This window comes from Anas platyrhynchos, chromosome 22, assembly GCF_047663525.1.
Source record: "Anas platyrhynchos isolate ZD024472 breed Pekin duck chromosome 22, IASCAAS_PekinDuck_T2T, whole genome shotgun sequence".
NCBI classification, from domain to species: Eukaryota; Metazoa; Chordata; class Aves; order Anseriformes; family Anatidae; genus Anas; species Anas platyrhynchos.
The window spans coordinates 7,119,700-7,133,315 of record NC_092608.1 but is presented as its reverse complement, the minus strand read 5'-3'; the positions used below and the strand labels follow the sequence as shown (position 1 = coordinate 7,133,315).

Here is a 13,616-nt window from a genome sequence, read left to right as displayed (position 1 = left end):
GTACCGACCTCACTGGGGAAGAATTTTCTTTGGTTTGGGGAGATTGGGATGAAAATAGGGGAAAACTCGTGTGCTTCTGACCAGGGAGTAATAAGACAGTACAAGCATTTGCCTGCCTGTGCCCATATCTATGTTTGCTCGGTGTTTTATTTACTTCATCTCACCCAAGGGGGGAAAGGTGATTTGTTCCTTGGGGGAAGCATTTATAAAGTCTTGCCTGCCTTGGAAAAACTCGTCTCTGAAGAGTGATTGCCAGGATTGGACTTATTTATCCAAGAGGAGAGCCTGGTAGAAAGGATATTATGGGTCTGTGAAATACAAAGTAGAGGAAAGATGAAAAATCAGGTGCCAGCAGTCCTGTAAGAGGAGAGGAGTGGGTGACTGAGGAACATTGCAAAAACTCTCCAGGGAAAACCTGAATTGATAAAAGAAACATTTCGTGCATCTGGTCTGTAATGAGACCGCGTGCTGCCCCACTCCAGTTGTCGATGCTTCCTCTTCCAGCTCCCTTAAATCCAGGCCAGTGGGTGCTACAGTACAGCCTCGATTACAAAACCCAGAAAAGTCTATTATTGGGGAAAAAAAAAAGGTGATGCAAGCCTGCTTTTAGTTGCTGCTCACTGTGAAGCAGCAAACTGCTTTGATTTGTGCCAATTTCCCCCGTTTCTGATGCTGAACCGTGTAGTAGCATCTCATATCAGATTTGGGAGCGGGCGAGGGGGCTGCCCCCTGTTTTACAATGAGCAAAGCATCCCCGCTCCCTCCCTGATGCCTCCAAATGCATTTCGTTATGCTGTTTCCATGCAAACTTCAGCGCAAGTTTATTCTGCTCTTCTCCAGGTACTTGGCAGTGAATGGATTTAATACTTAACCACAGCCTATTCGCACACCTCACCTGCCCGAGGAGACACAGGGAGCGATTTGCATATTTATTAAATATCTTTTTGCAGGATACACAAACCGCAGCATTATGTCTTGCTCGCGGTGCTGGCAGGTGCAGGCTGGGGGGAGAAATGCACCGTAAAAACTATGCAGGAAGCCTTGAAGGCAAAACAGGCAGCGGTGCCTGAGCAGCCAGGGTCTTGCTTTTGCTCCCCTCTGCGCTGTGCTCAGCATCTGCCATGGGCAAGGGTTGTGGGCAGAGATGCAATTATTTTTCCCAAATTTGGCCACAATTCTCACATTCTGGTGTAGTAGAGGCAAACTGTGGAATCCTCTTGGTCCTCACCAAAAAAAAACCTTCTTTTTTTTTTTTTTTTTTTTCTTCTCCTGAGGAAACCCCTTCCCTGTGATTGCTGCTTGTCCATCCTCTTGCCCCAAACCTGAAATTTGGGACCGGGCTGGTTGGTTGTCCCAAAGACCCCACTCTGAGGTTTTTTTTTCCAAAAAACATCCTTTCCCCTACCCTCACCCATCCCTTGCCACTCGGGAGGCTTGTGCTAAGGAGATGCTACAAACCCCATGTGTGGGCTCGTGTTGCTCACCTGGATGTTAAGCAATCAACCTACACGTCCTCAATCCAGGCTAAAAACATGCTCTTTTTGCCCTCCTGCTCGCAGGAGCACTCCCCAGCCCGGCTTCTGGGAGAGCTTGCATAATTCACCTTTCTTCCAAGGCACACCAAGCAGAAAGCAAATAAGTTGCTGCTGGGGTTGGGGGAAGCAAGCACACAAACAAGCAAATCCCATTCGCACCTTAGGGAAGGAGCCTCGGATGTGTGGAAATAAATGGAAAATGTGGTTGCAAACTTTACCCGAGCCTGAATTTCACCTGTTTGTGTCAGCACGCGTTGCCTGTTATCTGTATTTCTTGCCGGGTGATGGACAGGGCTTGAAGTCAGCATCTAGAGCAGAAAACAAATGCTCTCTTCCGAGATGGATGTATGCTCCCCGCTCCACAAAACATATTATGTGCCCAAGGTGATACAGACATTGTAAGAGCTCCCCTGACAATATGTAAAAATTTATAGTTGCTTCAGACCTGTTCTCTGTGCACTGCAGATTTATGGGCTGGGGAGGTAAGGCTGCATGAAAGTAAAGTGGGGAAGGGGCTGCACGAAGAGGGGGAGAAGGAGAAACATTTGGGTTTTGCAGTTGGCGCAGCTCTGTCCCAGTAGCGATGGTGGCTTGGCGCAGATGTGCGTATGAATTGCAGCAAAAAGAGAATTATTTTTTTTTAAAGCTATTTTTCCCATGGTGAAGGTTAGGGGCAGTTCTTTCAGGCTGTGGATTGTGCATATTGAGCTGTAGAGGGAAGCAAACTTTGTAGAACGGGATGTGGAGAGAGCTGAGGCGGTTTGGATGGGACGTGAAACGAAAAGACGGAGGAGAGAGGCTTGGGCAGCACTGTTTTTGCAGGGTTGTTAACACCCAGTCCCACACCCACTGGCATCTGTGTTGGAACAGAGCACAGCAGCTGTTTGCTCCTGTGCTGGGAAGTGCCTTGAGCTCTCCCCAAAAAGCCACTAGCTCTGATACAGCCCAGGCTTGTCCCAGTGATGGGAACCCCTCTGCACCCTTTGGTGGGGATGTGCTTGCAAATACCCCTCTTAACAGCCCATGCAACCTGTGCTGCGTAAGCCCTGGCTCAGCCTCCCCAGAAATGCAAGCAAGCACCCAAAGCTTGGGCACAGCAGAGCGGGATGCCGGATGCAAAAACGACCTGACAGCCTTTTCACTTTGTGCAGCGCAGGCGAGCAACAGCAATGAGCATCGGTAAATAAATAACAGAGATCTCCGCGCCGCGGACGGCGGTGGGGCTGGATTCTGCTGACCCTGGTATTGTTGCTACCTGAAGGGAAAAGGGCTCTATAAAATATTGAAAAAAAGGTAATAGAAAGCCAGACAGCATGACTAATGGCATGGAGAGGGAGGTGGCTGGGTGCTCCAAGCACGCCCAGCATCGCTGCTTGCTGCGTTTTGCAAAGCTCGTAAGCGTGGCTGTGCAAGGAAAAGTGCAGCGGGGGAGACACTCCCAAAATATGTTGGCAGCCCAACTGCCGGTGGTTTGCAGCCATCTGCAGCTGCCCCTGAAGCGGGTGGAAGCCATGCTCAAGCTTTTAATTTTAATTTTTTATGTTTTATTTTTTGCTTCTGTGCTGCGATGTAGATAAGGCCATTAAAATGTTTCGGGAAACAAAGTGTAACAAGATGCACATTTGGGGGGGGACTAAACAGGGAACCTTGTACGGGTTCGAGGCAGCTTAAAGCCCTCTAAGAAGTCCCAGAGGAAGTGGTTTTTGTTCTGTCCGTGTGTCCGTCTGTCCTGTGCTGTTGCTTGAGGTTGGAAACGCGTTGCACAGGCTGGGCTTGGGCTGGTGAGATGCCCGCAGGGATTTTCCCCATTGCATCGGGTTTTAGTGCAAAACTCAGAGCTTTGCACTAAAAGTTTCCTCTGTGCACGTGGCCCTGGCCATAGAGATGGGAGTTTTATTGATTTTTAACAGCTGCCAAGTCCCAGCTCTGCAGAATAGGGCTCGGGCTTTTCAAAAGCAGTGCTTCAGGCTTGCTCCAGTGGTACAGGACAATACCCCTCCTCTCTCCTTGCACAGGTCCTGATAATCACAGCAAATATTTTTTACCCCTTTCTTTGTGCTTTTCTGGGCACCTCCAAGATCCTCGAATGGCGGTGGTCCCCAGGGGCTCACAACTTACCCAAAAAGACCTGGGAGGCTGCAGGTTGCCTTGACTGAATGCTGGCTCCCTCCTTTACCCTCTCAATTACATGATAATGTGTATTAAAATTACAAATGTATTTATAGGCTCTATTTTCTCCCCCAACTCCACGATTTTTCTTACAGCTCATCCACTGTAACAAATTTGACTTCATAAAGTGAAGGCATGGGTTGTTATTACCTTACAGAAATAAACGGGAACCGCCGATCTTTATTCCCAGGCCTGGCATTTGTCTCCTTGAATGCTTAATGTGGTTTTGGTTGACACTTCGGATTTGTTCCAGTCACTAAAGACAGCCACAAGCTCAGCTCAGGGGGCTCAGGTCGTATTTTCTCCCTCTCCTCACTCCTTGCAATGGATATCGCTTTGCAAACCCCACGTTACTTACTCTCTGGAGGGATGCTCCATTGCAAACCCCACACTATTTTCTTGCCGGAGGGATTCTCAGAGGAGGACATGGGGATGCAATCCCTTTTTTGCAGACCTCTGCACTCCTGGGGGGTTATTTTGCAACCCTTGAAGGAGCAGAGGATGCTGCTCTGGTTTTGGTTGGTGCAAGGGCAAGGCAGCTGGCAAGGTATGAGCTGGGAGAGGGCTCGCCACAAATTTGCAAGGGTTGAAAGGGGTAAAAGCCAACAGGACAGACCCAGTGGGGGCTGAAGGGCGTGATAGGGTTGGGATACCCAAAGTCAGCAGGACCTGGGGCACCGTCCCATGAGATGGGATGGGACGAGCTGCAATTCTACTGCCCACGAGCCCATCTCCACTTCCAACCCAACCACAGCTGCCCCCATCACAGCCAAACACCCCCTCACACTCACCACCCCAGCACCAAACCAAAATCTGACCAAAATCAAACCAAAATCTTTTTTTTGACACCGGTTGCAAAGCTGCTGTTGCTACAACCCGACACCACCATGCCCCTCCGTGTGCTGGATCCGTCCCCTCTCCTCCCAGGCTGCTTTATCAGCCCCGGCCTCTCCTTTTGGAAACAGCCCAAATGGGCATGCAGGGGCTCCAGAACCCTGGGGCAGCCATTTGGGTGGGAAAATGCAAAATCCACTGTTGGTAGAGCATCCTTTTTTCATCCCGCCTTATCACAAGATGCTCCATGAAGTCTTTGCTGTAACTATTTTAATTTTTGTGCAGCAAACGTGGAGGTACGATGGGGGAACAGGCAATGGCTGTTTTCTGCTCTTGTTTCAGCGCTTGTTCATTTTGATAATGATTTTCTTGTTTTCTACTCATATGTGGGGGAAAAAAAGCTGAACCAAGCATTCAGTGTGGCTGCCAGCATTGGCAAGATCAGAAAAAGATCCTAAAGTTATTGCTTCGTTTTTTTAACCCATTTTCAAGGCTGAGGAATATATGAGAGACCCTGATTTGGCACTACTGTTGTTTTGTGTTTTTTTTTTTTTCCTTCTTTTTTTGAACAGGAAGTATTGGAGGAAAAGGGAAAAATGCAGCATTTTTGCCTGCATCTAGCATCGATTGGTAGCAATTAGTTTTGTGAGCCAAAGACTTGGAAAATGAGTTTAAAATTAAAATGCGTGTCATCCTGCATGCTAGGATGGAGGAGGGAAACAAGCCAGGGAAAGGGTGCCTGCAACTTTTAATCTTATTTATATCCACCCCTTGGCTGTCATCAGCCTATTTATGCAGCTGTGAAGACGTCCTCTCAAACGTCTTCCATGTATATATATCTGTACATGTGCACTTGTATATTTATATAGCTCCTGGGAGGATTCGTTCTGCAAAGTGATGGGGGATGTTTCACCAGCTGAGGCTGGGCTCCTTCCACCTCCGCTGCATGCAAACTGCTTCTCCCTTCTGGGTGCTTTTCTGGTTTTGAGGCTGCCCAGCGTGGATTTGGAGAGTTTTTAGCATTGTGGGCTGGTTGAGGTGTGCTCGGGATGCACATCCCATTAGGGTTTCCGAAAGGTTCAGAGATCAGTTTACGATAAATTGGTTTCTGTTTTCCATTTCCAAGCTGGAAGCCTGGTTTTCCCGTGAGCCTGGTGTAAATCCCATGGGATAGATGCTCCCGGGGTGATGGGCACACTGGGAAGAGCACAGCCCCCACAGGCAGTGCAATTTTAGGGCTGGCAGCACATATGGGGGAGAACAGTTGTTCTGGGACGGACAGAAAATGTGAAGGGTTCCTGGCACAGCCCAGGTGTGGGTGAAAAATCCAAGCAGCTTCAGATATTTCATCTCAGAGGCGGCTGAAATGTTTCAATTTTGTGTTTTTTTTTTTATCTCCCCCCCCCCCCTTTTTTTTTTTTAAGGCAGAAGTGAGGGATTTCTGAAACAAAATGTTCTTTCCAGCTGAAAAACTGAAACCTTCCATTTGCAGGGAGGGGGAGAAAGGCCAAGCTAATCCTTTCAAAATACTCACCATTTTTCTAAAAAACATGACATTCAAGCCCAGAAGACCTCCCCGAGTGACTTACAGTTGTGAAATACTGCAGCGTTTTGAAAACCGGGGGGGGTTTTTTGCACTCCCCCAGGTCTTTATTTTGGTGGAAAAGAGAAAATTCAGCCTTAATATTGACTCATGGGCTCGGGGGAAGGGATGGGGCTGAACAGATGGGGACGTGCAGGCTGGATTTTGCCTGCATAGCCTGGACATTTCTCCCTCTCCTGTAAGCACATCATGAGCTATAGGATCCCCTTTTGGTGCATAGATATTTATATATCCTGGTGAGGCTTCACCTCGAGTTCTGTGTTCAGTTTTGGGCCCCTCGCTACACGAAGGACATGGAGGTGTTCGGGAGAGTCCAGAGAAGGGCGACGAAGCTGGTGAGAAGTGAGGGAAGTGGTGGGGTCACCATCCCTGGAGGTCTTTAAAAGATGTTTAGATGTAGATCTCTTTGATATGGGTTAGTGGAGGACTGGTTAGTGTTAGGTCAGAGGTTGGGCTGGGTGATCTTGGAGGTCTCTTCCAACCTAGATGATTCTGTGAAAAAATCACAGTGCTGCAGCAGCCGATATCTCACACTGGTCTGTACTGGTGTGAACTGGGAGGGACTTCTCCGAACTGGTGGCTGCGGTGGGTTTTTAGTCCTTTAACTCAGAGCAGGATCAGCCTCATGGAGCCACGCATGCTGGGTGGAAAGCCCTGCCTGAACACAGCCCTGTTGCCCTCTTTATTTTTATTTTTTAATATATTTTTTTTGCATGTAATGTGTGTTCAAAATGCATAGAGCCAAAAAGCACGCTGGGGAGAGAGTCGTATATCAGAGCATTACCGAGAGCGATAATTTAATGAAAGCAAATACCTGGACTCGTGATTACACTGGAGTGGGGAAATAAGGACTTCTTAAAAGCATTAGCCACTGGCACAGATTTATATGAATAATTATGGCCCAAACACCAACCTTGGGAATTATCCATGGTGGAACCAAGGCAAGGAGCTGGCCTAAATAAAACCCAAGTATTTTGGGGTGTATAATATTGCAGTATCTTGAGGTATATAATTCAGTAATTTGGGGGGAATAATACCTTAATATTTTGGGGTATAAATTATATATCCTCTTCAAGACTTGGGGATAAAAGCACTTCTGTGTGGTGGCTCTGGTGCATGCAAGCACAGCTGCGGGTTTGGGTGCTCTGTGGTTTGCTTCTGCCCTTCTGCGTTGCTGCTGGAGCATGTTCATTATAGCATATTAATTATATGTATTAATTAAAACCTGGATGCGGTGAAAAGCCTGGTGCTTACACGACGTGGCCCTTTTGCTCCTCGGGCTTTCCGACTGCTTGACCTGCCGAGGGAGGAGGAAGGCATCGAGGAAATAGCTTCGGTTCCCTGCCGGGGTCCTGGCCGGAGTGGGATCAGCCAAAAATGAGTGCAGCGGGACCGCAGGGCTCCTCGCCACCGAGACAAGCTCGAGCTGAGCCCAGAGAGGCTTTGAACCAAGGAAATGATGCGCTGGCTCCGGCTCTGAGGAGAACTTCAGGCAGAAATAGCAGACAAGCTGCGTTTTGGGAACACTGCTGTTTCATTTTACAATGGCTTTTTATTGTTAAAAAGGGATGAAAATAGCTAGAACTTTTGCTACGGCAGCAAAGCAAAGCATTGGGGGTTAAACACAGTGTGTTGGGTTAGCCTACGGTGATGCTTTTTTGCTTTCTGGCTGCTTGCGTTTCTATTTTTGATGGAATGATGCTAGCAAGGGTCAGAGGCGAACCGGCAGTCAGGGCTGGGAAAAGCGGGGGAAGATTCTCCTTTTCTATTGGGAATCAGGTAGGGGTCCATAAATTAAGACCAATCTTCTTTTCTGTAGAGAAAATCGGGCTGTTTGAAGACGGGCAGAGTCTGAGGATTGGCCTTTCTGCTGCATCCACGTCGGCTGATGCTTTAAATCCCGCCCGATGTGCTTCTTCCCCGTGGCAGCACAAAACGTCCCGGTTCCTCCTCTCCAGCCAAGATTCCACCAGAACTTTCTCTTTCCCATTACATCCAAAAACAAAACAAAACAAAACCAAAAAAAAGCCACAGGGATGGAACAGGTGTGCAAGGGATCCGATTTATTTTCGCACCAGGTGTCAAACCAAAGGCAAAGGGAGCATGAGCCGTGTGGGAGCGGCGGCATGGGGTGCATTTTTGCAGCACAAAACGGGGTAATTAACCAAGGAGAAATCCCCATTAATGTTAACGGGAATTACCTGCAGCTAATTACCCCTCTGTGCTATATCTATGGTTGTGTGAAGCGACTTCATTGCAAGGGCAGGTGCAGGAGGTGCTCACTGGGGGATCTGCTGAGATTGTGAAAGCATTTCCTTGAGTTTTTCAACCTAAAGGGAAAACTTGGTTCCTTCCCAGACCTGGCGAGGACTTTTTTCTGCCGAGGAAGACCTCAAAAAAGCCCATTTTAGGGTTACTTGACTCCCCGCAAAGGGCAGGGGGGGACGGGCAGCACAGGCAGGCGAAGCCGTGCGCTGCTCTTTGCCGATTTCCTCATTAATCTTGATTACGGAGCCCTCGCGCTGAAGTTAATTTTCTTGTAGATGCATATCAGTCATGTAGCTGGGAATCTCTCACACGCTAATGAGGAATCTCAGCCCCGACACGTTATTACTCTGCTAATTAGTACACAGGCTTCTTCTGGAAAGGTCAGGAGAGAGGAGCTGAAAAACTTCTCTTTTCACAGCCTTTTTTTGTGTCAAATCGGGGTCACCGTCTACAGCCGGAGGAGACGCCTGCAATTCTCTGCCCTGGATTTAAGACGCTCCCAAAGGGCACCAGGAACACTGCTTTGGACCTCGTTTTTCGGGCCAGATCCATCCACCAAGGACAGGAAGGGCATCGGCTGCTGGATGAGGCTGGAAGGCAGCGACTCCATCCCCAAACAGGGATTTTCTGTGGTGCCGGCCTGTTGCAGCAGGAGCAGGCTGTGGGGAAGCCCTTATCCCAAAAACCAAGCCAAACGCAACCAAACCAGCTCCTTTTGCTCCTTTCCAGGGGCTGTCAGCTGAGTGCCTTCACCAGCCGCTGAATTCACACGAAATTAAAACCCAGGCAAAACCCAATGAAGCCAGACACCCAATCCAAACGGCAATATTTTTTTTCCACCAATTTACATCACTTACTGTCTCCTCTAATGTCCTGGGATCCGGCTGACGGCCCGCACGCTCCTCGCTGTGTTTTCTTGTGCTTCGGTACTAAATCTGGAGGCTGTCAAAGACGTTTTGCCCGGGGAAGATGGCTCCTTCTCTAAACGTTTTGGGATGCTCGGTTCACGCCTCTCCTGGGTCACTGCTCCAGCTCGGGGGGGTCAGAGCTTTTGCACCCAGAAAGCAGCTGCAGAGCTGCAAGGGGATAAAATTGGGGTCAAGAAGGATTTGTGAGGAGCAGATATCTCACACCTGCCCCCAAACTCCCCCTCTTCACTGCTTTTGCCTGGGTGGCCCTTCTGCACTTTGAGCCTCATCTCTGCCTCTTGACGCATTTCGCCTATGGGCTACAGCATCCAAAGCTGGAAAAAAAAAAAAAAATGCTCCATGCCCCTCCTGAGGAGCACAGAAAAGGGGATGCTGAGGGATGGAGGCTCAGCACAGGAAAGCAAGAGGAGAATAAAGTCTTGACGGAGGCATCTGGGAGCTGCAGCTTGTCCAGGAGCTGACAGCACCCGTTGGGTCAAGCACGGGTGGCTGCGCAGCTCCACTCAGCTTCACCTTGGGGCTGGCTATTTAGGGAGGTGTCCTCGGGGTTCCCACGTTGGACAGCCCCGTGAGCATTGTTTCTTCCTCCTCTTGTCAGTGATAGTCCCGTGAGACTAAAGAGAATGTGATGCCTTTGAGAGGGGGCTATCAAATCTGCCATCAGATAAAGCGAGATTTGATTTCCAGGCATCCCCACGCAAAAGCACGCCCAGCTTTTCCTGGTGAATGAAAGGCTGTGGGAGAGCAAATCCAGCCCATGCAAAGGAATTTCACCAATTAATTGATTTGATTTAATTTGTTTTGATTTGATTTTGCGCTGACCTATGCAGGGCCCGATTTCTTTTACGGCGGTTGGTTATTTTAAGAAAGAAGCCGTAACCCAGTGGATTTTGTCCGACTGGTGCTGCTGGTTGTGCTGGTCTCAGAGCAGAGGCTGGGTTTTTGCAGCTGGGACCCCTACGGAGGACGTTGGGGGGTGTTTGCACGAGGCTCGGTGCTGCTGGAAACGAGGGGAGTTCCTGGGATTTTGAGAAATGTGAGGGTGAAGCTGGGGTTGGGGGCTGTGGGGAGAGGTGTCGGGGACACGGGGCAACCCCATGGGGCCGGGCAAGTCAAAGGCAAAATTGCAAAAGATAATTTTGCAATGAAAACGCCCAGGAACTAATTAAATGGAGAGCTGGATGAAAGCAAGGTCATCTGCCATGGAGGGCCACGGAGGGATGCACATCCAGGCCAGCACATAAATGGGGGGGGGGGGGGACAGCCCCAGGGTCGGATCCTGCTCCTGGGGGCTGCAGGGAGAGGGGAGGCGCTGAATGAAGCCGGAGCGAGCCCCCTGCGCTAGGGGGATGGCTGCAAACCGCTGCTCTCCGGCTCCCTCTGGCTCTCCCAGCCTGCTCCCCCCAGTCCCTGCCTGCCTCCAGCATCCCCTTCTGCACCCCACGCCCCCCCCACACTGAGCACCCCATCCAAAGCACAGCCCCCCCCCCGCACCCCTATATTCCGCTCCCCCCTGCATCCCCATCCAAATCACAGCACCCCCAGTCCCCGCATCCACCGGCCCCCCCCCTCAGCCTCCATACAAAGCACGGCCCCCCCCGCACCCCTATACAACGCGCAGCCCCCCCCCCCGCACCCCCATATAACGCGCAGCCCCTCCAGCCCCCCCCATCCGCCGCCCCCCCATCCAAATCACGGCCCTCCCTGCCACCCCCCCATCCTAATCACAGCCCCCCCGCCCTCCCCATCCTTTGCCCACCCCCCCCTCCATCCAAGCCACGGCCCCCCCCCGCCCCCAGCCCCTCCCCGGGGCCGGACCGGGGCGGGCTCAGCCTCGGGGGGGGGGGGGGCCGGCAGCGAGCCGGGCTCGGGGCTGCGAGCACTCGGCTCGGCTCGGCGGGACCGAGGAGCGGGGGGGGCACCGAGCCCAGCCCCCGGCCCCGCCGCCATGCCCCACGGACCCCCCCCGGGTCCCTCGTCCGCCACCGCCACCGGGTCGGGGCAGCGGTGAGCCCCCATGGGGCGCCCCCCCCCGCGGGCACCATGCGGACCGTGAGCCCCCTGCCCCTCTGCCTGCTGCTTTGGGATCTCCTCGACCTGGCGCTGGGTGAGTGCTCCCCCCCCCAAAAAAAATAAAAAAAAAATAAAAAACGGGATTGCTTCTAACCCGCCCCCCCCAGCCCCGGAATAACGGGGGGAGCCGCTCCGCAGAAAGCGTGCGGTGGCTCCGGGCTCCGCATCCCCCCCCCCCAGGGGTTTGGGGGAGGTGTTGGGGGGTGATATGGGGGGGTAGAGGGGACAGGCACCCGGATCGGACCCGGTAATAGGGCAGCCGGTAATAGGGTACCAGATTTGGAGCCGCTAGTAGGGCAGCCAAAAATAGGACACCGGGTTTGGACCCCGTAACAGGGTGCCCAATGCGGACTTGGTAATAGGGGAACCCGCTGATATGCAGCCAGTTTGGATCTATCAATGGGGTGCCAGGTTTGGACCGAGTATTAAGGTACCCGTTAATAGGACGCTGGTTTTGGACCCCTTAGTAGGGGGGTTGTTAATGGGATATTAGGTTTGGACCCATTAATAGGACATATTTGCAAATAGATCACCTGTTTTGGACGTGATAATATGGGAGCCCACTAATACAGCGACCTGTTCAGACTTATTAATAGGGTACCAGATTTTGACCTAGTAAAGGGCACCCAGTAAGAGGATACTGGGTTTGGACCCGTTACTAGGTCACTTGCAAATAGAGCACTCAGTTCGGACCCAGGAATAGGGCACCCCCACTGGACCCGTTAGTAGGGTACCTGGCTTGGATCCAGTAATAGGGTACCTGCTGATAGGACACTGTTTTTGGACCCGGTAGCAGGGTATTAAATTTGGACCCATTAATAGGGCACTTGGAAATAGAGCACCCAGTTTGGACCCATTAATAGGGCACTCCCAAACAAGGCATTGGTTTTGAACCCATTAACTGGTATGAGCACTGGAGCCATTAACAGGGCACCCATTAATAGGGTACCTGCTAAGAGGACATGCAGGGGTACCCCAAACCCCACAGGCAAGAGGGAGGGGGTACCCAGCAGGGAGAAGACCCCCCCCCATCCAGCCGGGCTCCCAGAAACCCATTGCAACGCCTGCTTTGCAGAGGTTTCATCCACCCCCCTCCTCGCATCCCCTCCCCAAAAGCAGGGTTCCCAGGAGGCAGAAATGCACAGGGCAGGAAACTTTCCCCTCCCTGCACTTGGAGGCTGTGGGGCAGCCGCTTGCTTCCATTTCTGGGGGTGTTCGGAGGCGCCGGGTTCACGGCCCCCCCCGTGCCCACCCAAGCCACCCGCTGTGGGGTCTCGGCAGCCGCTTTCCATGGGAGGAGCGCGGCAAAGCCCCGGCTGCTTTGCAAAGCTCCGGGAGACTGAATCGGGTGGCAGAGCTCGTTCGGCGCTGCTTGGGTTTGGTTTTTAATTTCTAGCACACTTTTTCCTCTACGGAAAGCCGCCGTCAGCTGCTGCAGGGCGCGGGGAGGGGGAGCAGCGGCCGTGCTCTGCGGGCTTGACACAAAGGAGCCGATTCTTCTCTGGTTTGGGATGCCGGGGCGCCTGTGGCTTGTGGATTGCACGAAATCATCCTTTGGGGATTGCACCCAGTGTGGCCGTGGCCATATCCCGAGCCGCGGGTGGGGATGCGTCGCGCAGCTCTGTGCCCCCTGTCCCTCTTTGCTCGTCCCCGTTTTGGGGAGCAGGTGGAGGATTTTCAAGGAACAATGCGTCCACAAGCTGTCCGTCACCGCTGCACGGAGCCGTTTTCCTCTGTTTCGCCTCTTTTTTTTTTTCACAATTGCTCTTCCGCTGCTGATCTGGGAGAATGAGTGAGTGGATGTGGGTAAACCCGTGCTTGTGGCATGGATTTGGGGGAAAAAAGGAGGCAAAAGTTGTTTTGCCATGGGTGCGGAGGCAGCCCCTGGCAGGGGTTGTGCGTTGGGAAGTGATGCGAGAGGAGGATCTGAGCATGGCTCCTAAGCTGGCGGTGTCTCACGGACCCAGACTCATACTTCCATGAACCTGTTGTTGGCTCTTAAAATCCCCCTGGGACTTCACTGTTTCCCCATATCCCGAGGCTGAGCTGCTCAAAGCATCTCCTCGCAGGCCCTTGGTGGAGAAATGCTGTCCCCAAACCCAGTGCTTCCTCTCTGCTTTTAAAGCAATAATAATAATAAAGATAATAATTATTGCCATGCATGCCCGTCACAATGCTCCGGCAAGCGACGGAGAGCTGCTCCCG

At 51.7% G+C, this 13,616-nt stretch overlaps 1 protein-coding gene across 2 annotated transcripts in view; it reads left to right on the top strand.

The window, feature by feature from the left end:
* Positions 1-13,616, top strand: part of IGSF21 (immunoglobin superfamily member 21) — a 78,394-nt gene that overhangs the window by 29,891 nt on the left and 34,887 nt on the right. The window contains exon 1 of one of the 2 annotated variants that reach the window (XM_038166788.2): positions 11,247-11,445. The exons of the other annotated variant lie outside the window; for it this stretch is intronic. Within the exon in view, the coding sequence (XP_038022716.2) occupies positions 11,382-11,445 (64 nt within the window). The 5' untranslated portion in view covers positions 11,247-11,381. Of the gene's footprint in view, positions 1-11,246; positions 11,446-13,616 lie in introns of those variants that run through there. 2 annotated transcript variants of the gene reach the window in all.